The sequence below is a fragment of the Bos mutus genome, chromosome 26 (genome assembly GCF_027580195.1).
Source record: "Bos mutus isolate GX-2022 chromosome 26, NWIPB_WYAK_1.1, whole genome shotgun sequence".
Taxonomy (NCBI): Eukaryota; Metazoa; Chordata; class Mammalia; order Artiodactyla; family Bovidae; genus Bos; species Bos mutus.
In genome coordinates this window covers 41958840-41983001 of record NC_091642.1, presented here as the reverse complement: position 1 = coordinate 41983001, position 24162 = coordinate 41958840, and the positions used below count along the sequence as shown (strand labels likewise).

Here is a 24162-nt window from a genome sequence, read left to right as displayed (position 1 = left end):
TCTCTTCTCAACTGAGTGAGAATGGACTGCCCTGGGGCCGGACGGCTGGGACACAGAGCTCATGGAAATGTTCACCTGCTTTTTTTGTGTTTTGCAGCTGGATCTTCAGTGGGTCCAAGTTTTGAGTGAAGGCTGGGCTACTCCCCTCAAAGGTTTTATGAGAGAAAAGGAGTACTTGCAGGTTGTACACTTTGGCACCCTGATAGATGGTATGGGTTTTTGTTTGTTTCTTACTCTTTATCATTAGAAAAATATTTCTCAGAAGTCTTCACAGGAACAAGAAAAGCTAATCGTTGCTTTGTAAAACATACTGTGAAAATATGTATTTATGATATGTCCAATTATGTATAAGCTTCCATTTTTAGGGTTTTTTTTGTTGTTATCCTCAAAGGATTATTGATTACCAAAAGCGAAGAAACCAAAAAATGAAGGTTTAACTTCCACACAGTCAAGAGAAGGTTAAGTCTGTTTCACCTCCACTTGTCCTTTGCTGGCCCTGATATCAGAAGGCAGTGGACAGTGAGAAGCACCATTGCCAGCTGCCTGGACCATCCTGGGGGAGCCAGGGTGAACTCCGTATCACTGCTGGCTTGTGGGATGCCTCCCATCCTCCAGCAAACATTACTGCAGCAGCTGCCTTCTTTGGTGCATAAAGTGTGGCTATTCATGTCCATACATGAAATATATTAGGATGACTTCATCCACTGAATTCTACTAGGGGATTTTAAGGCAGCTTTCTGGGCAGAAGCTGAATGGCTTTTAGAGAACTGCTCTTGTCAAGGTCGGAAGGATGTGTTATTCAGAACACTTCCGGATCCTTCTATGATCATTTCCTTCCTAGAACTGTCTTAACCTTATCAATTAGCATTTATCTATTTCAAGATCTTGGGGTATTATTGATACGTGGGGAAGGGATGGTGATAGATGCACACTGAATGTATAATACTAAGCAGGGCTTCAAACCTTTTAGGAAGAAAAATCAGGTGTTCTTTCTTAAGAAAGATGTTTGTGTTCTAGGCTTGTGTCCAGGGAATGGGACATAAAGCAACCCCAGCTGTAGTTAGGCTCCCCATACTCTCCAAAAGTCTCCTTAATTCCTACATAATTAATAAAAATAGTTACCAGGGATATAATAGGTAGCCCACCTCTGCCTAAGCAGATGCAGGATATCATAGTGGATAAGAGTGAGCCATGGAGCCCGACTCTGGGTTCATTTACCAGTGATTAGCTATGAAGTTGGAACACATTACTTAAACATTCTGGGCCTCAGTTTTCTCATCTGTAAAATGGGGATGTTAATAACAGTACCTACCTCATTGGGACTTAAAAGACTTAACCTTCTCATTGGGATGTTGAGCATTTAAAAGGATACCTTGTCCAATACATTTCATATATTATATTCCATAAAATATATTCCATATATTAACACCTCCCCGCCACCCCCATGTACAATTAAAAGGCCATGAAGGTCTTGAACAGACTAAGAGGCTTATCTCTAGTAACATCCATTTGGAAGTAGCACAGATAAGACGTTCATCAGCTAGCCAACAAATATTCATTGAGTGTCCTTGGATGTCAGGTTTTGTTCTAGCTGCCGGAGATAGATAAGGAAGACAGATATGAGCTTGCTGGGACAGGCAGTGCAGTTCATCTGAACTCTATGGAGGGGTTTTCCAATCACATTCGTGGTTGTCAAGCTTTTTTGTTTTTTTTTTTTAAGTTATTGCTGTTTCAGTGAAATCTGAGGCCACGTATAAAACAGATGAAAATGGAACTGCTCCTGTAGAAGGGGTGGGCTCGGCCTTTCTCCTACCCACCTGCAGCCCTGGGGGCATTTACTAATTGCATAAGGCAGTTGAAACACTCTGTCCTCTACCATACCATGTTAGTCTCATGCAAGAGCTTGGCTCGGTGGATTTTGAACTGAGTGAAAAGTGAAGTCACTCAGTCATGTCCAACTCTTTGCCACCCCATGGACTGTAGCCTACCAGGCTCCTTCCTTCTCCAGGGGATCTTCCCAACCCAGGGATCAAACCCGGGTCTCCCACATTGCAGGCAGAGACTTTACCATCTGAACCACCAAGGAAGCCATTGGACTGAGTAGACAGGGTTACATTTCAAAAATGATGTATTTCTACATCAGAAGGTTGAGCAAGATATTATTATACAGATATCATTTCATTTTAACCAGTTTATGAAAGTTTGAGTCACCACCATTGAAAATTTGAAATAACTTTGGTAGTCACAGATGTGGCCATTTTCATCCACCATTAAACAATTGTACATCTTGATCACCTAACAGTCTGCCAGTAAGGTTTCTATTCTGACTCTGTCTCCCAAAACTATTTTTTGGTTTTAATTTTCTCAAATGGTCACAATTTATCCCATAGTTAAAACAAACTAGTTTGTTATAAAAAAAAAAATTAGTTCATGTACTCAGTCCAAAATCAAAATAAAAACTCACTTTTTAGTGTTTTTGATGATTATATGAGTTACTCCTTATATTACTCAAGGATCTGTTTTCATGTCAGTGTATTATCACTTTATTTCTCACTGGATATATAGTTTCGAGGTTGTCACAGATTCTCCAGTGATAAATGTCACATCTAAATTTACAAATGGAACCTTAAGCTTGTATTCTTGACTGGTGGCATCCAAGTAGGGTTAAGACATGGCAGCCTTGTGTGACCTGATCATTTAATGGCAAGTCTTCCATGGCTTTGACTTTCTAAGGCAGGGCTTGAGAGCTTTCCTACATATTGCCAGCATTTATTCAGCACATAAGGTGTTCTGACCCCGGTGCTTGACATTGGACATCACATTTAATCTGGATTAACGCCACTGTAAAGGTGTTTTGTCCATATGAGGGAATAGTATTGGGAAGGTTAAATAACTCACCTGAAGTCTGGATTCAACTCCAAGTTATCCTGGTTCTAAATCTGCATTTTTTCTACTGGGCACACTTTCATGTCCTCCAAACATCTGGAATTCTAGGATATTCTAGAGCAGCTTGCCTCCACACCTCCCAAAGGGCGACGGTAGTTATTGCATCGCTTATTTATAAGAAGCAACTTCTTGCTGAAGTTGGAGGGGCTTTTGACATATGTTATAATTATTTAAAAACATAATCATTTAAACAATACTTTTGGATTTTATTGGACAGTATTCAATACAAATTCTGTTTTCTCCAGCTTTTTGCTGTCTTATATTCTCTATTTTTAGAAATGGCTGTAGCAAAAATCTCAGTAATTTGTCTGTTGTATGTATAAAATTTCATAATAGGAATTTGTTCTTTGACATTGTTGCTTTACTATTATTTTGATGGAAAGTTGAAAACAATATTTTTCTTAACTGTGTTTGTATTTCTCTAGGCATGTTCCTTCCTGGTATGTACTTTAACTTCCCAAGTAGTTAAATTATTATAATTAAATGTGTTATATTAACTAGAAATGGTAAGAACATGACTTAAAAAAAAATCTAAATGAAACAGTTGGAATTGCTAACAGTTCATGATCCAACCAGTTTTAAGAGAATAATACTGCCTTCTGTTGATAGGAGTCCAAGTAACAGGAAATTTCTGGATCAGATGCAGCTGTTGTTTATAATGTATTCAGCTGACAAAAGTAAAGTTGTTTCTAAATTTTTATTGCATATTTGTTCTTGAGATTTTAAAAACTTATTATCCTTTATGCTAATTACTTCTACTGAGTGTTTGTCCTCATTTAGTTTCACAAATCTGGAATTTTTTTCCCATTGCATTTATAAAACATTTTTAATTGATGAAAGATAAGTCAATTTTAGATGCAATTTAAAGTGGATGCACCTGGTTGGATTGTGGATGATTGTACTTCATTTGTTTGTGATAAGTGATTATGCATGAATTTAATTTCAAGCTATGATGATTGATAGTTATAAAACTGGGAATAAATACATGCCCACTGTGATTGTAAATGTCTGTGCTGTACAAGAAGAAAAAGGTAAAATTCTAAAGATATCATTTATCTTGAGTATTATTTTCATCATTGTTGTTTTTCCTTGAAAAAAGATTAGTCAATAAAAAGTATTTTAGTTTTTGCCTACAAACAGTCCCAAACAAATGATAAATATATCTGCAAGGTTAAAACAAGAAGCTTGACAATTATTTAAAGCAAAAGCAAAATTATTCAATTAAACATGAAATAAGTGCTGGACTAACTATAGCTAAAAAACCACGATATTCTTTTTCACAGTGAGTTACACCACAGTGAAATAATCAGGGTGGTTCCCACCAGAGTTGAAGTACATAATGGAAAAGGGCTGAAAGCCCGAGTCAATGTCTAAAGCTAAGGAGGATATTTCAGCACAGAGTTAAATAGTAGGATAATTTTATGTATTATCAATGGAAAAGTTGATTAAGATAGGGGAACGACAGTAAATTTTTTACCTGTGTGGAGTTGTAGCTACAGGTGTATGAGATCAGTTGGCATTTCTCCTTGGTAGAACTCCCTTCCACAACATCCCACAGATTAGCTGTCTTGACAACCTATCAGGGAGTGCTGTGTCCTTAGTCGGGATTTTTCAATCAAGGCCAAGATGAAGGTGGATCAGAGGCTGCTCTGGGGTGGAATCTAGTAGACCAGAAGAGCCAGTGGCGACAAAAGACTGGAGCGTTCTTTGGAGTTCAACCCAGAATCACTGATGGAAGGCAGCACTGCAGGTGCATTGCAGGCAAAGCTGGGTTTCCTCCAGCATACCACCAACCTTTTGCTCTGCATCTTGTCTTACTTGACTTTAGTCAAGCTACTCTTCATAAGCAGTGTGGTCAGTAATCCACAATCCACAGAAAGCATGATTTCTAATGAGATCATCAGCATCCTCAGAGGAGTGTTTCTTTGCAGGCCTCCTCTTTTTATCAACTATACCATGCAGTGGGCTTAATGATCTTTCATCATAAATTAATAGAGTGCTTTACAGTATGGCTCTTCCCAGTAACCCAGGGATGTACATGTTATTTATGATACTGTTTTCCAAGTGGAGAAACTGAGCACAGAGGTGAGTGACACAGGTAGTAAATAGGAGATTACTTGGCTTTCAGTTTAGTGCTCTCTGTAGAGGGCTTGCTTGGACTACTTTTATTGTCTCTGAACTTTGAAACAGAGGAGTTGTTTGAGCGACAAAAATCATTACTTTCTGTGCACAGGTATCTTCCTTGTTTAGAAGGCTTCTGGAGCAGATTGCAGGATTTTATGATGGACATAATTTCTTTATTGCCGGAAGTTACCATCTATATCTGGTGGCATGATTTATGTCCTAGTAACTTTTAGAGAGTATTTTAAATGTGCAAAGTGATATGCCTGCAAACTTTTGTTTCATAGCTAGCAGGAGAGTATTATGCCCCAAGGGGATAGAACTCAGACCTCAGACCTTTATCAGAGATGGTCTAAAGTTGGATTTTGACAGGTAGATTTACAAGACTTCATTAATCTATGGTACATTGCCTCCAATGCATAAGTAACAGTATTTGATTCCTGTTTTGAATTCCTGAGTTTGTAATGGGGAAGAACACATCTGACTCCATATCTCCATATTTGATCTGTTTCTTTAACTTTTGTATTCTATTGTTTTAAAATTTATTTATTTTAGTTGGAGGTTAATTACTTTACAATATCGTAGTGGTTTTTGCCATATACTAACATGAATCAGCCATGGGTGTACATGTGTTCCCCATCCTGAACTCCCCTCCCATTTCCCTCCCCATCCCATCCCTCTGGGTCATCCTAGTGCACCAGCCCTGAGCACCCTGTCTCATACATCGAACCTGGATTGGCGATCTGTTTCACATATGATAATATACATGTTTCAATGCTATTCTCTCAGATCATCCCACCCTCGCCTTCTCCCACAGAGTCCAAAAGACTGTTCTATACATCTGTGTCTCTTTTTCTGTCTCACATATACGGTTATTGTTACCATCTTTCTAAATTCCATATATATATCTATTGCTTTTTTTACAAGTTAATCAATAAGGGGATGTTGCCCATAAGCTTACATTATACATAATGCCCCATCTCTAGGAACCCTGGCTTACATGAAATACCTTTGTTTAGCTAAAATACCTTTAAGTTAAAATACCTTTGTTTAGCTCACAGGAAACCTCCTAACCAGGCCCAACCTGAGAATAGCTGCAGTAAGGAAGATATTAACACATCCCCCTCGGGAGTCTGACTGCAATTAGGAAATGTTTGACTTTATCCCCTCCCCTTTGGGTATAAAAAAAGCCTGGATTCAGGAAAGATGGTTCTCTCAGATGGAGTCTACCAACTTCCTGGTCTGCTGACTTCCCAAATACAGTTGCTATTCCTTGCCCAACAACTCATTTCTCATAGACTGATCTGAGGAGCAGTGAGCAGTCAAGCTTAAACTGGTAACAAGTTGAATGTTTTCTTTATTCACCTTTCTTTCATTCCCTTCTGAGTCTTGAACTTGGCAACACCCCCCAAATTGCCCAAATATTCTTTAGTGTTACACCCTTAATTCTGTGCCCCCATTTTCTCACTGTAAGTACAACAGAAAGTCTGACATACTTGCTGGAGTGTTGGGGCACCATTACAAAAGCGGGGAAACAGCTGTGTAATCTCTTATGTTCTCTGGCTTCATTAAGGAATCACAGACCTCCCTTCCCATCTTCAGGGGGTTGGTTCCAGGAGCCAGTGCATATAGCAAGCTTTGTGCATGCTCCAGCCCCATGGTCCAGCCTCTGTATCTGTGGATTCCTCATTCACGATTCAACCAAAGGTGGATCCTCTATGAGGCTTGCTATCTGCAAGGTGATTTAATATGCAGGTGCAGGATTTGCAGAGATGCCAGGCAGTGCCTTTATTTGGTCTAATTGGATTTTTAAAGACTAAGCTCCCTAGTGTGTGGAAGTCAGGACGGAATTTTCCAAAGGGAACTCAGAAGGGAGACAATCCCTCCTGGGCCTCCAAGTCACTTACTGAAGCCATCTCCACAATTTGAAACACCCCACTTTTCACAAACGCTCCATCTCTTGCTTTGAGAAGCCTCTTCTTAAAGGATTGATCACAGATTCTAGAGAAACTAGTGCAGCAGCACAACTATGTTAGAGGAGGGTCTTGATGCCTTTTGCAGGAAATGGCACACATGGGAGTCCCCTTTAAAGGAGCACATGCCTCGTACCCCACGTTCACACACCACATGGCTCTTTCCACAGATGGAGTGATCAACATGAGCATCCCTATAGTACTCCCCATCTCTGCGGATGATAAGACACGGCTGGAAGGCTGCAGTAAGTTTGTCTTGACACACGGAGGACGGAGGGTGGCTATCTTAGAAGATCCTGAATTCTACGAACATAGAAAAGAGGAGCATTGTTCCCATGTGTGGGGCACAACGTGTGCAAAGCACCCCTATATCAAAGTAAGTGGCAAAACCTTCAGAGGGCTTTCTTTCAGCTTGGGTAAAAAAAAAAATCTTTTCAATTCCTTCACGAAGGACTTAGAAAAACTGTGGTGAGATGGAAGAATGTGTTTCTAAGGGAGGTATTGCAAGCTTTGCCTGGGGAGATCCTTTTCATTAGGGAAAAGAAATGACTTTCTGTTTGAGGGTTGGTCTGAATGGTCTCTTGTGATGGCCAGTCCCCTCAGCTAAACGGGTAACAAATGGACCGGAGAGAGAATTGTGTCTAGCATCCTGAGGAGAGGACTAAAATCATAGCTGTGCTATGCAAAAAACCACAGTCAGAGCTTGCAGCCCTGTTTATCTTGAAATTCACAAGGGAAGTCAATTTCTTCATACAGACTGGATCCAACTGGCCTCTGGAAAGAGACTTGGAGTTCATGCTCTGTGGCCATTGTGGGGGAGGAGGGTGGTGGTCAGTGACATTGTTCAGTAAACAAAAGCACAAATAGCAGCAGTTTCCCGAAGGAAAATGCCACACTTTCATTAGTGGATATTTTTAAGATTGAAAAATGTGTTCATCTGATTAGGATTGTTTTGGAGTCAATCTGCCTAAAGGCAAAACAGACTAAAAGTTTTCAGATTCCTTTAGAGCTTCTAAATGTTGGCAGTGATAGGGTGGGATGGCAAGGAGTGGAATTGCTAGATGTAGATGTGGTTCATTTTCCATAATGAAAAATATGTGAAATTGAATGCAAAAGCCATCCTTCATCCAAGATTAGAGCATTAGAGCAAAAATAAGAAAAGACACATACTAGTGATTTCAGAAAGTGCACAGGAATAAAGAACCATTTGCAACCCAGGAGACTCTAGAAAGCCTTGTGATTAAACAAGGCAGTCCTCTCTCTGGTCTTCTGTTTCTTCATTTGTAAAAGGAGCGGACCAGATGTCTTCCGAGATGTCTTCCCGTCCCGTGACTGCACACAACGGATGTGTGAAGAAACCTGTCCAAATCTGTTAGACAAACCTTTTCTTTATTTTGGTTGTGAACTGTTGCAAGGTAGAGAGAGCTTTTTCAAGGCCCCTGGTGGAACACAGAGGTCAGTGGGTGAGCAAAGCAGCTTTTCACTTATTGGACACAACTGTTCACCCTGCTGATAGGCTCAGAGCCATCTGAACATTTTCTCTCCAAGAGGCTGGCAGACAGTCTTTAAAATAATTGGACAACAGCTATTTGAGGAATTATGTTCCAAGCCTTAATTATGCCTTTATTTCATTCCTTCTCTGATCATAATCCTATAGGTTTGGGATCTGACCTGCACTCAGTGACCTAAAGAGCAGTGATCCTGCTTCATGCCAGTTCAGATACTTTCACTTTGGGGCCCTAACATTCACATACACATCGTTAGCACTAAAAAGAAAAAAAAAAATCCAAAGAATTTCTTAAGCAGTTACTTCTTTTTATCTTGTCTTGCATCCGGTGTTGGCAGTTGGAGGTCAGAATTTCTTAGATGGTGGGGAGAATGGTGGTGTGATTCATGGCCTTGACAATATAGTCAGTGACTCAGTACCATTAGATCATTAGAGGGACTCTGTCAACATTCCCAGTGAGCTCATGGTGAGAAATGGGCCGTGGATAACCAGAGAGAAAGAACCACTCACCCTGTATAAGTTACACTTTGAGTGCTGAAGGTGTGTTTATGGGAAAGGAACTCTCCTTAATGCACATTTTTATTTTTTTCCTTTAAAGTTCTTTTTTAAATTTTTTATTCATCTTTATTTTTGTCTGCACTGGGTCTTCAGCTCGCAAGCTTTCTCTATTTGCGTCGAACGGGGCCGGGGGCAGCGGGGAGGGGGGGGGGGAGTGGGCGGGGCGGGGGGCGAGGAGTGGGGGAGGATGCGGGGGCGGGGGCTACTCTCTAGCTGCGGTGCACCGGCTTCTCATTGTGATGGCTTCTCTTGTTGCGGACCCCGGGCTATAGGTGCATGGGCTCGGTAGTTGTACTGCATGGGCTTAGTTTCTCCGCAGCATGTGGGATCTTCCCAGACTGGGGATTGAACCCGTGTCCCCTGCATTGGCAAGTGGATTCTCAACCACTGGACCACGAGGGAAGTCCCACTGCAAATCTTGTAGCACCTTGAAATTCACAGAAATTAAATTTTTTTTTTAATTTTCAGAACCCCAAATTTTTCCAACAGTAATTGCTTCCAAAAGTATTCATAGGCCTTCTTGTATTTCCATGTGGCCCTGGGAGTTATATTTGCATGGAAAGTGGTCAGTCACCAAGGAAACGGTCTGCCTCTGTTACACAACCCCTCACTGCAGTTTGCCCTGACTTTCCATCCCAATCCTCCCAACCCTCCCTCTCACTAATACGGAACCACAGATGAGATCATGAGGAAAAGCAGGTGAAACTTGTAAAAGTAATGCTTAAAGGAATCCTGTTGTCTTTTATCCGTGGCTCTCAAAGCTTTTCCAAATGGTAATTGTTTCTCACAACGCTCCTGTGAAGCACCTAAGAATCATTATTCCTCTTTTATGATGTAGAAACCAAGAGTAAAGAATAGGAGGGAAGATTTTTATATCCTTTAGCCCTGCAGTGAAGACCATTATGGTCAGTTCGCCCAGCAGCATTGCCTGTTTAAAAATTACCCATGACCAGAGCCTTCCTTCACACTTTGATTTCATTGGCCTGGGCTCAGTTCTGCCTGTCCTGGGTTTTGAAGCTCTTTGTGACTCTAATGTACTATGAAGGTTGAGAACCATGGCATTAGATAATCATCCGGAGCTGTTTCTCATGGGGCTCCATCAGGGTATATCCTGCAAGCACCTCAACTCAACATGGGCAACTTCACCCCAGCACGGTCCCCCGCCTGTGTCCCCCAAGGTCCACCATCCAAAGCATGGTCCATGTCCAAATCCTGGATATCATTCTTTTTTTTTTTTTTTTCAGAAATAAAATCAACAACATTTGTTTTCCATAATGAATTTTCTGTTTTTAATGTACATCTTCTGGCATTCTGAAAAAATATATTCCTAATTTTCTGTGTTATTTTCAAAGTATTATTTTTATTTAAGTTGAAGTATAGTTGATTTACAATATTATGTTAGTTTTAGGTGTACAGCAAACTGGTTCAGTTATATGTGTATATATACACACACACACACACACACATATATCCTTTCTCAGATTCTTTTCCCATATAGCTTATTACAGAGTATGGAGTAGGGTTCCCTGTGTTATGCAGTAGGTCCCTGTGATGATCTATATTATATATGCTGCTGCTGCTAAGTCGCTTCAGTCGTGTCTGACTATGTGTGACCCCATAGATGGAAGCCCACCAGGCTCCCCCGTCCCTGGGGTTCTCCAGGCAAGAACACTGGAGTGGGTTGCCATTTCCTTCTCCAATGCATGAAAGTGAAAAGTGAAAGTGAAGTCGCTCAGTCGTGTCCGACTCTTAGCAACCCCATGGACTGCAGCCTACCAGGCTCCTCTGTCCATTGGATTTTCCAGGCAAGAGTACTGGACTGGGGTGCCATTGCCTTCTCCGATATTATATATAGTGGTGTGTATATATTAATCCCAACATCCTACTTTATCCCTCCCCCTTCTATGTCTATGAGTCTGTTTCAAAAGTAAGTTCACTTGTATCATTTTTTAAAGATTCCACATATAAGTGATATATTTGTCTTTCTCTTACTTCACTTACTACAATAATCTCTAGGTTGACCCATGTTGCTGCACATGGCATCATTTCATTTTTAATGACTGAGTAATATTCCATTGTACATATATACCACATTGGATGTCATTCTTGCTTCTTTCTTCTCCCTTGTCCATTCAATCACCAGTCCTAGCAGTTCTGCTTCCAAAGTATCGCTTGGAGTTGTTCACTTCTCCTCTGTTCCAACTTGGGCCAGGACACTGAATTTCTTCCCTGTCTCTTGCCCTACTCCCTTCAAATCTTTTCTCCATTCTTCAGCTGGAGCAACTATTCAGGCTTTATTTGGAACTCATACAGAGATATAATTCATCTTACTACTCATTACTTCCACCACTGAAAATGTTCTTTCATGCATTCTCAGCTGGTCATTGTAGCATCTCTCTCATACTTTTGCATATGCTAGTCCCCCAGCCTAGGACACTGTTCCTTCCATTCCTTCCTCCTCACTGTGTTACACCTTCCCACCCTTAGCTGCTCCTTTCCTTCTTATGTGCACATTCCCTCTTCCTCTCTAGGTGGTTTCCTTCTCCTCTTCCTCACCTTGCCCTCTTGTTCACCGTAGCTTTCTTAGCTCTCATCCGAGTGCTTGGGCTCCTCCTCTTATCCTTTATACATTCCTGCTGTCTGTGACTCTGAGCCCAGTTCCTCTTTCACTGTTTCACTAGACTTCCTTAAAGCTTGTTACTTATACCCCTCTGTGTGTCCAGTTCTGAAAACTCTCTAACTGTGGTCCTACACCTGCCTTTGGTAGGAGGCTTGGAAAGAAGTGGGGACTTATGGGCCAGAAAGTCCTTGGAAATGGGGCAGAGCCACTGGACCTCCTTTCCTAATAGGTGGACCACAGTTCTGGGATCACCTTTCAGAGAGATGCCCTTTGTCCTTCCTGATCCAAGATATACCTAAAGCTTGGTTTCAGCATCGCTCTCCATATATATTTTTAGGCTGGGTGGTGAATTAAACAGGTTCAGGATTGCCTTCACTAATAGAACAATGTAGGGTGGACCCCTAGCGTCCAGAATGAGTTACTCCATGCCCAAGGATTTGAGGTCTCTCAAAATTTTATTTGTAGTTTAAGCAATGAGGAGAAAGTAAATGTATAGGTATGGGTATTTGACAATATTCTTAAGTCATTTTCCTGAGCATGGAATTTAGGAGGTGGGCCATGAAAAACAACCAAATCCCTTGCAATAACCCTTTGTCTGCTCAGGGTTTCTCAACCACAGCACTATTAACCATGGGGCTGGGTAGTTCTTTGTTGTGGGGCTGTCCTGTTCAACACAGGATATTTAGTAGCATTCCTGGCCTCTATACACTGGATTCCAACAGCACACCCTTCCCCACTCCAGCTGTGATGATCAAAATTGTCTTCAGATATTGTCTGATGTCCCCGTTAGAGGCAAAATCGCCCTCTGTTAAGAACCATGGATGGTTCTAATCTCCCATTCCCTGAAGAGCTGTGAAATGCAAGTCATTGTAAACCTTAACATCTGACCATGACAGGAAATTGAACCAGGGTGCACCGTCACCACCTTGATGTCTTCTGGCTGGGTGTTAAAAATTAATCAGCTTTCTCTCCCTTTTTCTTGCCTCTCTCTTTTCTGCTAACAATACAGGCTGATTGTTAGTGTGCTAACAATACACACTATCTTTGGATGGTGCAAAAAGCAAGTCTGGAATCTGATAAGGGGAATGGTTGCACAACTACGATGTGGCTGAGGAGTACACTTTCCATAGTGTTTGTCTTCATGACTGACGAGAGACACCTGCTCTCAGGTGTGATGTATTGCATTGCAGCGTCATATGGAACATATTTAGTTCAGTGCAGTTGCTCAGTTGTGTCTGACTCTTTGTGATTCCATGGACTAGAGCATGCCAGGCTTCCCTGTCCATCACCAACTCCCAGTGTTTACTCAAACTCATGTCCATGAGTCGATGATGGCATCCAACCATCTCATCCTCTGTCGTCCCCTTCTCCTCCTCCATTCAATCTTTCCCAGAATCAGGGTCTTTTCCAGTGAGTCAGTTCTTCACATCAGGTGGCCAAAGTATTGGAGTTCCAGCTTCAGCATCAGTCCTTCCAATGAATATTCAGGACTGATTTCCTTTAGGATAGAGTGGTTCGATCTCCTTGCAGTCCACGGGACTCTCAAGAGTCTTCTCCAGCACCACAGTTCAAAAGCATCAATGCTTCAGCGCTCAGCTTTCTTGATAGTCCAACTCTCACATCCATACATGACTATTGGAAAAAGCATAGCTTTGACTACATGGACCTTTGTTGGCAAAGTAATGTCTCTGCTTTTTAATATGCTGTCTAGGTTGGTCATAGCTTTTCTTCTAAGGAGCAAGCATCTTTTAATTTCATGGCTGCAGTCACCATCTGCAGTGATTTTGGAGCCCGCCAAAATAAAAGACCAATGCAAATAAATAGAGGAAAACAATAGAATGGGAAAGACTAGAGATCTCTTCAAGAAAATTAAAGATACCAAGGGAACATTTCGTGCAAAGATGGGCACAATACAGGACAGAAATGGTATGGACCTAACAGAAGCAGAAGGTATTACGAAGAGGTGGCAAGAATACATAGAAGAACTATACAAAAAAAATCTTCATGACCCAGATAATCACAATGGTGTGATCACTCACCTAGAACCAGACATCAAATGCGAATGTCAAGTGGGCCGTAGGAAGCATCACTATGAACAAAGCTAGTGGAGGTGATGGAATTCCAGTTGAGCTATTTCAAATCCTAAAAGATGATGCTGTGAAAGTGCTACACTCAATATGTCAGCAAATTTGGAAAACTCAGCAGCTGCCACCGGTCAGGAAAAGGTCAGTTTTCATTCCAATCCCAAAGAAAGGTAATGCAAAGAATGTTCAAACTACCGCACAATTGCACTCATCTCACACGCTAGTCAAGTAATACTCAAAATTCTCCAAGCCAGGCTTTAACGTGAACTTCCAGATGTTCAAGCTGAATTTAGAAAAGGCAGAGGTACCAGAGATCAAATTGCCAGCATCCATTGGATTGTCAAAAAAGCAAGAGAGTTCCAGAAAAACATCTACTTCTGCTTTATTGACCTCGCCAAAGCCTTTGACTGTGTGGATCACAACAAACTGTTAAAATTCTTAAAGAGGTGGAAATACCAAACCACCTTACCTGCCTCCTGAGAAATCTGTATGCTGGTCAAGAAGCAACAGTTAGAACTGGACATGCAACAGCAGACTGGTTCCAAATCGGGAAAGGAGTACGTCAAGGCTGTATATTGTCACCCTGCTTATGTGGAGTACATCATGTGAAATGCCAGGCTGAATGAAGCATAAGCTGGAATCAAGATTGCTGGGAGAAATACCAATAACCTCAGATATGCAGATAACACCACCCTTATGGCAGAAAGCGAAGAAGAACTAAAGAGCCTCTTGATGAAAGTGAAAAAGGAGAGTGAAAAAGTTGGCTTAAAACTCAACATTCAGAAAACTAAGATCATGGCATCTGGTCCCATCACTTCATGGGAAATAGATGGGGAAACAGTGGAACATATTTAAGTTCATGGGAAAAACAAAGGTTGTCATGTTATTCTGTTTCCAGGTTAATTGAGATTTGATGAACATGTAACAATGTGTAAGTTTAAGGTGTACAGTGTAAAAACTACGGTTAGATGCCACAAAGTAGATGGCAAGGCATTAGCCGTATGTGTGCTGTCGGGCCCGGGGCCTCTTCCATCTTCATCAAGGAAAGTGCTCACCCTCTCATCAAACACTGTCATGGTTTTCTTTTTCATTACTTGGCCGTTCTTTACACCACATTCACACCTAATATTTGTGGAATCCAGGGTAAGAATGAGCTGAAGCCCAGTATTATATTTAAAAGTTACTTATCTAAAAAATAAATAAATAAGTTACTTACCTAATAAATTTAAATAAAATGTTTCATCTTTCTACTTTGACAGTATGCCTTGATCGCACTCTGGAAGGCCAGGCTCAATTTTAGCCTTCTTGGCTCTGCATCAGGATAAGGTAGTGTGTGGGTAGTTGGCTCTTCGTTTGCAGCCACCCCCTCCTCTTCCTATGCTTGGCCTTGCTGCATGCCCTGAGAACCTCTGGGTCTGCTTGTGGGCACCCCAGGCGGAATGTCCCAGGTACACAGATCATGGTCTAGAGAGTACATACAGATTTCAGGCGGGTCTGCTCACAAGAGGTTCTTTGCCCTGCCAGAAGGGGCGCAGTTCAAGAGGACCAGAGTTGGGCCATCTAAAGTATGGGACGATGCACAGATGGTTCTTTCCAAGTCTCCTTGTTCTGTTCCTCACCCACCCTTTACTGAAGTCACTTTTTCAACAGAGACTGGGTGTTGAAAAGAGAATATTGATAGTAACTTTAGAGAAAACTTCAATGAAAAATAAGTTTTGTTATCAATCATCTATTTATCTACCATCTATCTATTTTGGGCTTCCCAGGTGGCTCGTTAGTCAAGAATCCGCCTGCCAATGCAGGAGATGAAGGGGACGCAGATTCCATCTGGGTCAGGAAGACTCCCTGGTAGAAATGGCAACCCACTCCTGTATTCTTGCCTGTAAAATCCTATGGACAGAAGAGCCTGGCGGGCTACATACAGGCTATGGGGTCGCAAGAGTCAGATATAACTTATAGAGACTAAACAACAATTCAGTAGTTTAAGTAATTCACCTTGTGAAACAGATCTCCAAAACTTTTTTCATCTTGAAAATCTGAAACTCTGTACCTATTAAATAACAAGTCTCCTTTCCTCTCCCCAGCCCCTGGTATCAACCATTCTATTTTCTATGAATTTGACTACTTTAGATACTTCATGTAAGTGGAAAAATACAGTATTTATCCTTTTGTGCATTGCTTTTTCACTTAGCTTAATGTCTTTCAGTTTCATCCATGTTATAGTCTGTAACAGGATTTCCTTCGTTGTGAAGACTGAATAATATTCCATCGTATGCATGGCATTCATGTTCATCGTTGGTTCATCTTTTGAGAGAGATCTGGGTTGCATCCACCTTTTAGCTATTGTGAATAGCACTACTATGAATCAGTTCAGTTCAGTTCAGTTCAGTCACTCAGTCGTGTCCGACTCTTTACGACCTCATGAATCGCAGCACACCAGGCCTCCCTGTCCATCACCAACTCCCGGAGTTCACTCAGACTCATGTCCATCGAGTCAGTGATGCCTCCAGCCATCTCATCCTCTGTCGTCCCCTTCTCCTCCTGCCCCCAACCCCTCCCAGCATCAGAGTCTTTTCCAATGAGTCAACTCTTCGCATGAGGTGGCCAAAGTACTGGAGTTTCAGCTTTAGCATCATTCCTTCCAAAGAACACCCAGGGCTGATCTCCTTCAGAATGGACTGGTTGGATCTCCTTGCAGTCCAAAGGACTCTCAAGAGTCTTCTCCAACACCACAGTTCAAAAGCATCAATTCTTCGGCGCTCAGCCTTCTTCACAGTCCAACTCTCACATCCATACATGACCACTGGAAAAATCATAGTCTTGACTAGACGGACCTTTGTTGGCAAAGTCATGTCTCTGCTTTTGAATATGCTATCTAAGTTGGTCATAACTTGCCTTCCAAGGAGTAAGCGTCTTTTAATTTCATGGCTGCAGTCACCATCTCCAGTGATTTTGGAGCCCAATATGAATATGGATGTGCAAATTTCTGTGAGACATTGCTTTTAATTCTTTTGGATATATATCCAGAAATGAGATTACCAGATCATGTGTCAGCTGCATTTTTAATTTTTTGAAGAAACTCCAGACTGATGCACCATTTTATAATCTCACCAACAGTCCATGAGGGAGTTCTCCACATCCTTGCCCACCCTTCATATTTTCTGTTTGTGATAGTAGCCACCCTAATAGGTATGAGATTGTATTTCTCCAATAACTAGTGATGTTGGATATCTTTTCATGTCCCTGTTGGCCATCTGTATATCATATTTGGAGAAATGTCTGTTGAAGTTCTTGGCTGATTTTTAAATTTGGTTCTTTAATTTTTTATATCAATGAAGAATATCCACAATGATAGAAAAAGGCTATTCAAGTACTCTTCCCTTTTCCAACCACCTACCTGAAGTTGAATTTTCTTTACCTGTTTCAGTCAAAATAACATATTACCATAGAATAAGTTAAAAAGTAGATATGAGAATCCAGCTGCCTTCTATTAAGTCAGATAATGAAGAGACTTGCAAACATGTAAAACAATGCTACTTTTCACTTATATTTTTGGACAATATTATTTTTCACCAAAAAATAAAATGTTAATATTTAATGGCTTCATTATTGTTAGTTTTAGGTCAGTAAATATTTTTAAGGATTCTCAGTTTGTTTAAAATTAATTTCATTTTTGGCTGTGCTGGGTCTTCATTGCTGTGTGGAGGCTTTTCTCTAGTTGCAACAAGCGGGGGATATTCTGTAGTTGCAGTGCCAGGCTTCTCATTGCAGTGGCTTCTCTTGTGGAGAACAGGCTCTAGGGCTCAATAGTTGCAGCTCGTTTGCTCCAGAGCACAGGTGCACGCACAGGCTTAGTTGCTCTAGGGCATGTGGGATCTTCCCGGATCAAGGATGGAACCCATGTCTCCTGTTTTGGTAGGTGGATTCTTTACCACTGGGTTACCAGGGAAGCCCTAAGGGTTCTCACTTTTAATCTCTAAAACAGAAAATAATGATAGATATAATCAGTATTTAAAAAAAGTTCTTGTTTATCCTCAATAATTTTTAAGAGTAAAAGGATTTGAGAAATGAAAAAGTTTGATATATACTGTGCTAGAAATGTTGAAGAACTGAAAGCAGTTAGTTCAAGTGGCCCAAGACTGGTTCAGAAAAAGAAACTTTCTGAGATAAAATAGAAAACAATATGTATCACTAAGAATTTTAATAAATTCTTTCTAGATGGTGATGGAAAGTGGGGATTGGCTGGTTGGTGGTGACCTTCAGGTGCTGGAAAGAATACAGTGGAATGATGGGTTGGACCAATACCGCCTGACACCTCTGGAACTCAAACAGAAGTGTAAAGAAATGGATGCTGGTATGTAGGCTGACTTTCCTGCATTTGTTAATACTCCTAATCATCCTCTGCTTATAGAATTAAGGATATTAGGAAACAGCATGTTTACAGGTTTGAAAAGTTGAAAACCTTTATCTATTGATATGTCTCAGTTCAGTTCAGTCTCTCAGTCGTGTCTGACTCTTTGCGACCCCATAAATCGCAGCATACAGACCTCCCTGTCCATCACCAGCTCCCGGAGTTTACTCAAACTCATGTCCATCAAGTCAGTGATGCCATCCAACCATCTCATCCGCTGTCATCCCCTTCTCCTCCTGCCTCCAATCCCTCCCAGCATCAGGGTCTTTTCCAATGAGTCAATTCTTCACATGAGGTGGCCAAAATATTGGAGTTTCAGCTTCAGCATCAGTCCTTCCAATGAACACCCAGGACTGATATCCTTTAGGATGGACTGGTTGGATCTCCTTGCAGTCCAAGGGATTCTCAAGAGTCTTCTGCAACACCACAGTTCAAAAGCATCAATTCTTCAGCACTCATCTTTCTTTTTTTTTTTTTTAATTTTATTTTTAAACTTTACAATATTGTATTAGTTTTGCCAAACATCAAAATGAATCCACCACAGGTATACATGTGCTCCCCATCCTGAACCCCCCTCCCTCCTCCCTCCCCGCACCATCCCTCTGGGTCGTCCCAGTGCACCAGCCCCAAGCGTCCAGTATCGTGCATCAAACCTGGACTGGCAACTCGTTTCATACATGATATTATACATGTTTCAATGCCATTCTCCCAAATCTTCCCACCCTCTCCCTCTCCAACAGAGTCCATAAGACTGTTCTATATATCAGTGTCTCTTTTTGCTGTCTCGTACACAGGGTTATTGTTACCATCTTTCTAAATTCCATATATATGCATTAGTATATTGTATTGGTGTTTTTCTTTCTGGCTTACTTCATTCTGTATAATAGGCTCCAGTTTCATCCACCTCATTAGAACGGATTCAAATGTATTCTTTTTAATGGCTGAGTAATACTCCATTGTGTATATGTGCCACAGCTTTCTTATCCATTCATCTGCTGATGGACATCTAGGTTGCTTCCATGTCCTGGCTATTATAAACAGTGCTGCAATGAACATTGGGGTACACGTGTCTCTTTCCCTTCTGTTTTCCTCAGTGTGTATGTCCAGCAGTGGGATTGCTGGATCATAAGGTAGTTCTATTTCCAGTTTTTTAAGGAATCTCCACACTGTTCTCCATAGTGGCTGTACTAGTTTGCATTCCCACCAACAGTGTAAGAGGGTTCCCTTTTCTCCACACCCTCTCCAGCATTTATTGCTTGTAGACTTTTGGATCTCAGCCATTCTGACTGGTGTGAAATGGTACGTCATAGTGGTTTTGATTTGCATTTCTCTGATAATGAGTGATGTTGAGCATCTTTTCATGTGTTTGTTAGCCCTCTGTATGTCTTCTTTGGAGAAATGTCCATTTAGTTCTTTGGCCCACTTTTTGATTGGGTCATTTATTTTTCTGGAGTTGAGCTGTAGGAGTTGCTTGTATATTTTTGAGATTAGTTGTTTGTCAGTTGCTTCATTTGCTATTATTTTCTCCCATTCTGAAGGCTGCCTTTTCACCTTGCTAATAGTTTCCTTTGTTGTGCAGAAGCTTTTAAGTTTAATTAGGTCCCATTTGTTTATTTTTGCTTTTATTTCCAATATTCTGGAAGGTGGGTCATAGGGGATCCTGCTGTGATGTATGTCAGAGAGTGTTTTGCCTATGTGCTTCTCTAGGAGTTTTATAGTTTCTGGTCTTACATTTAGATCTTTAACCCATTTTGAGTTTATTTTTGCTGTATGGTGTTAGAAAGTGTTCTAGTTTCATTCTTTTACAAGTGGTTGACCAGATTTCCCAGCACCACTTGTTAAAGAGGTTGTCTTTTCTCCATTGTATATTCTTGCCTCCTTTGTCAAAGATAAGGTGTCCATATGTGCGTGGATTTATCTCTGGGCTTTCTATTTTGTTCCATTGATCTATATTTCTGTTTTTGTGCCAGTACCATACTGTCTTGATAACTGTGGCTTTGTAGTAGAGCCTGAAGTCAGGTAGGTTGATTCCTCCAGTTCCATTCTTCTTTCTCAAGATAGCTTTGGCTATTCGAGGTGTTTTGTATTTCCATACAAATTGTGAAATTATTTGTTCTAGCTCTGTGAAGAATACTGCTGGTAGCTTGATAGGGATTGCATTGAATCTATAAATTGCTTTGGGTAGTATACTCATTTTCACTATATTGATTCTTCCAATCCATGAACATGGTATATTTCTCCATCTATTAATGTCATCTTTGATTTCTTTCACCAGTGTTTTATAGTTTTCTATATATAGGTCTTTAGTTTCTTTAGGTAGATATATCCCTAAGTATTTTATTCTTTCCATTGCAATGGTGAATGGAATTGTTTCCTTAATTTCTCTGTTTTCTCATTATTAGTGTATAGGAATTCAAGGGATTTCTGTGTGTTGATTTTATATCCTGCAACTTTACTATAATCATTGATTAGTTCTAGTAATTTTCTGGTGGAGTCTTTAGGGTTTTCTATGTAAAGGATCATGTCATCTGCAAATAGTGAGAGTTTTACTTCTTCTTTTCCCATTTGGATTCCTTTTATTTCTTTTTCTGCTCTGATCGCTGTAATAAAACTTCCAAAACTATGTTGAATAGTAATGGTGAAAGTGGGCACCCTTGTCTTGTTCCTGACTTTAGAGGAAATGCTTTCAATTTTTCACCATTGAGGATAATGTTTGCTGTGGGTTTGTCATATATAGCTTTTATTATGTTGAGGTATGTTCCTTCTATTCCTGCTTTCTGGAGAGTTTTTTTTTATCATAAATGGATGTTGAATTTTGTCAAAGGCTTTCTCTGCATCTATTGAGATAATCATATGGTTTTTATTTTTCAATTTGTTAATGTGGTGTATTATATTGATTGATTTGCGGATATTGAAGAATCCTTGCATCCCTGGGATAAAGCCCACTTGGTCATGGTGTATGATCTTTTTAATGTGTTGTTGGATTCTGATTGCTAGAATTTTGTTAAGAATTTTTGCATCTATGTTCATCAGTGATATTGGCCTGTAGTTTTCTTTTTTTGTGGGATCTTTGTTAGGTTTTGGTATTAGGGTGATGGTGGCCTCATAGAATGAGTTTGGAAGTTTACCTTCCTCTGCAATTTTTTGGAAGAGTTTGAGCAGGATAGGTGTTAGCTGTTCTCTAAATTTTTGGTAGAATTCAGCTGTGAAGCTGTCTGGACCTGGGCTTTTGTTTGCTGGAAGATTTTTGATTACAGTTTCAATTTCCATGCTTGTGATGGGTCTGTTAAGATTTTCTATTTCTTCCTGGTCCAGTTTTGGAAAGTTGTACTTTTCTAAGAATTTGTCCATTTTTTCCACGTTGTCCATTTTATTGGCATATAATTGTTGATAGTAGTCTCTTATGATCCTTTGTATTTCTGTGTTGTCTGTTGTGATCTCTCCATTTTCATTTCTAATTTTATTGATTTGATTTTTCTCCCTTTGTTTCTTGATGAGTCTGGCTAATGGTTTGTCAATTTTATTTATCCTTTCAAAGAACCAGCTTTTGGCTTTGTTGATTTTTGCTATGGTCTCTTTTGTTTCTTTTGCATTTATTTTTGCCCTAATTTTTAAGATTTCTTTCCTTCTACTAACCCTGGGGCTCTTCATTTCTTCCTTTTCTAGTTGCTTTAGGTGTAGAGTTAGGTTATTTATTTGACTTTTTTCTTGTTTCTTGAGGTATGCCTGTATTGCTATGAACTTTCCCCTTAGGACTGCTTTTACAGTGTCCCACAGGTTTTGGGTTGTTGTGTTTTCATTTTCATTCATTTCTATGCATATTTTGATTTCTTTTTTGATTTCTTCTGTGATTTGTTGGTTATTCAGCAGCGTGTTGTTCAGCCTCCATATGTTGGCATTTTTAATAGTTTTTCTCCTGTAATTGAGATCTAATCTTACTGCATTGTGGTCAGAAAAGATGCTTGGAATGATTTCTATTTTTTTGAATTTACCAAGGCTAGATTTATGGCCCAGGATGTGATCTATCCTGGAGAAGGTTCCATGTGCGCTTGATAAAAAGGTGAAATTCATTGTTTTGGGGTGAAATGTCCTATAGATATCAATTAGGTCTAACTGGTCTATTGTATCGTTTAAAGTTTGTGTTTCCTGGTTAATTTTCTGTTTAGTTGATCTATCCATAGGTGTGAGTGGGGTATTAAAGTCTCCCACTATTATTGTGTTATTGTTAATTTCTCCTTTCATACTTGCTAGCATTTGTCTTACATACTGCGGTGCTCCTGTGTTGGGTGCATATATATTTGTAATTGTTATATCTTCTTCTTGGATTGATCCTTTGATCATTATGTAGTGACCATCTTTGTCTCTTTTCACAGCCTTTGTTTTAAAGTCTATTTTATCTGATATAAGTATTGCTACTCCTGCTTTCTTTTGGTCCCTATTTGCATGGAAAATCTTTTTCCAGCCCTTCACTTTCAGTCTGTATGTGTCCCCTGTTTTGAGGTGGGTCTCTTGTAGACAACATATGTGTAGGGTCTTGTTTTTGTATCCATTCAGCCAGTCTTTGTCTTTTGGTTGGGGCATTCAACCCATTTACGTTTAAGGTAATTACTGATAAGTATGATCCCGTTGCCATTTACTTTATTGTTTTGGGTTCGAGTTTATACACCGTTTTTGTGTTTCCTGTCTAGAGAATATCCTTTAGTATTTGTTGGAGAGCTGGTTTGGTGGTGCAGAATTCTCTCAGCTTTTGCTTGTCTGAAAAGCTTTTGATTTCTCCTTCATATTTGAATGAGATCTTTGCTGGGTACAATAATCTGGGCTGTAGGTTATTTTCTTTCATCATTTTAAGTATGTCTTGCCATTCCCTCCTGGCTTGAAGAGTTTCTATTGAAAGATCAGCTGTTATCCCTTATATCCCCTTGTGTGTTATTTGTTGTTTTTCCCTTGCTGCTTTTAATATTTGTTCTTTGTGTTTGATCTTTGTTAATTTGATTAATATGTGTCTTGGGGTGTTTCACCTTGGGTTTATCCTGTTTGGGACTCTCTGGGTTTCTTGGACTTGGGTGATTATTTCCTTCCCCATTTTAGGGAAGTTGTCAACTATTATCTCCTCAAGTATTTTCTCATGGTCTTTCTTTTTGTCTTCTTCTTCTGGGACCCCTATGATTCGAATGTTGTAGCATTTAATATTGTCCTGGAGGTCTCTGAGATTGTCCTCATTTCTTTTAATTCGTTTTTCTTTTATCCTCTCTGATTCATTTATTTCTACCATTCTATCTTCTAATTCACTAATCCTATCTTCTGCCTCTGTTATTCTACTATTTGTTGCCTCCAGAGTGTTTTTAATTTCATTTATTGCATTATTCATTATATATTGACTCTTTTTTATTTCTTCTAGGTCCTTGTTAAACCTTTCTTGCATCTTCTCAATCCTTGTCTTCAGGCTATTTATCTGTGATTCCATTTTGATTTCAAGATTTTGGATCAATTTCACTATCATTATTCGGAATTCTTTATCAGGTAGATTCCCTATCTCTTCCTCTTTTGTTTGGTTTGGTGGGCATTTATCCTGTTCCTTTATCTGCTGGGTATTCCTCTGTCTCTTCATCTTGTTTAAATTGCTGAGTTTGGGGTGTCCTTTCTGTATTCTGGCAGTTTGTGGAGTTCTCTTTATTGTGGCGTTTCCTCGCTGTGTGTGGGTTTGTACAGGTGGCTTGTCAAGGTTTCATGGTTAGGGAAGCTTGTGTCGGTGTTCTGGTGGGTGGAGCTGTATTTCTTCTCTCTGGAGTGCAATGAAGCATCCAGTAATGAGTTATGAGATGTCTATGGTTTTGGGGTGATTTTGGACAGCCTGTATCTTGGAGCTCAGGGCTGTGTTCCTTTGTTGCTGGAGAATTTGCTTGGTATGTCTTGCCCTGGAACTTGTTGGCCCTTGTGTGGTG

General features: G+C 40.2%; 1 protein-coding gene and 1 pseudogene across 2 annotated transcripts in view; one reads left to right on the top strand and one right to left on the bottom strand.

The window, feature by feature from the left end:
* The window catches only part of PAPSS2 (3'-phosphoadenosine 5'-phosphosulfate synthase 2), a 101504-nt gene that overhangs the window by 67837 nt on the left and 9505 nt on the right, over nt 1-24162 (top strand). For both annotated transcript variants that reach the window (XM_005906566.3, XM_070363776.1), the window contains exons 7-9: nt 98-209; nt 7211-7416; nt 18028-18163. In XM_005906566.3, the coding sequence (XP_005906628.1) occupies nt 98-209; nt 7211-7416; nt 18028-18163 (454 nt within the window). The remainder of the gene's footprint in view (nt 1-97; nt 210-7210; nt 7417-18027; nt 18164-24162) is intronic.
* LOC138985881 (U6atac minor spliceosomal RNA) lies at nt 14762-14879 on the bottom strand (annotated as a pseudogene).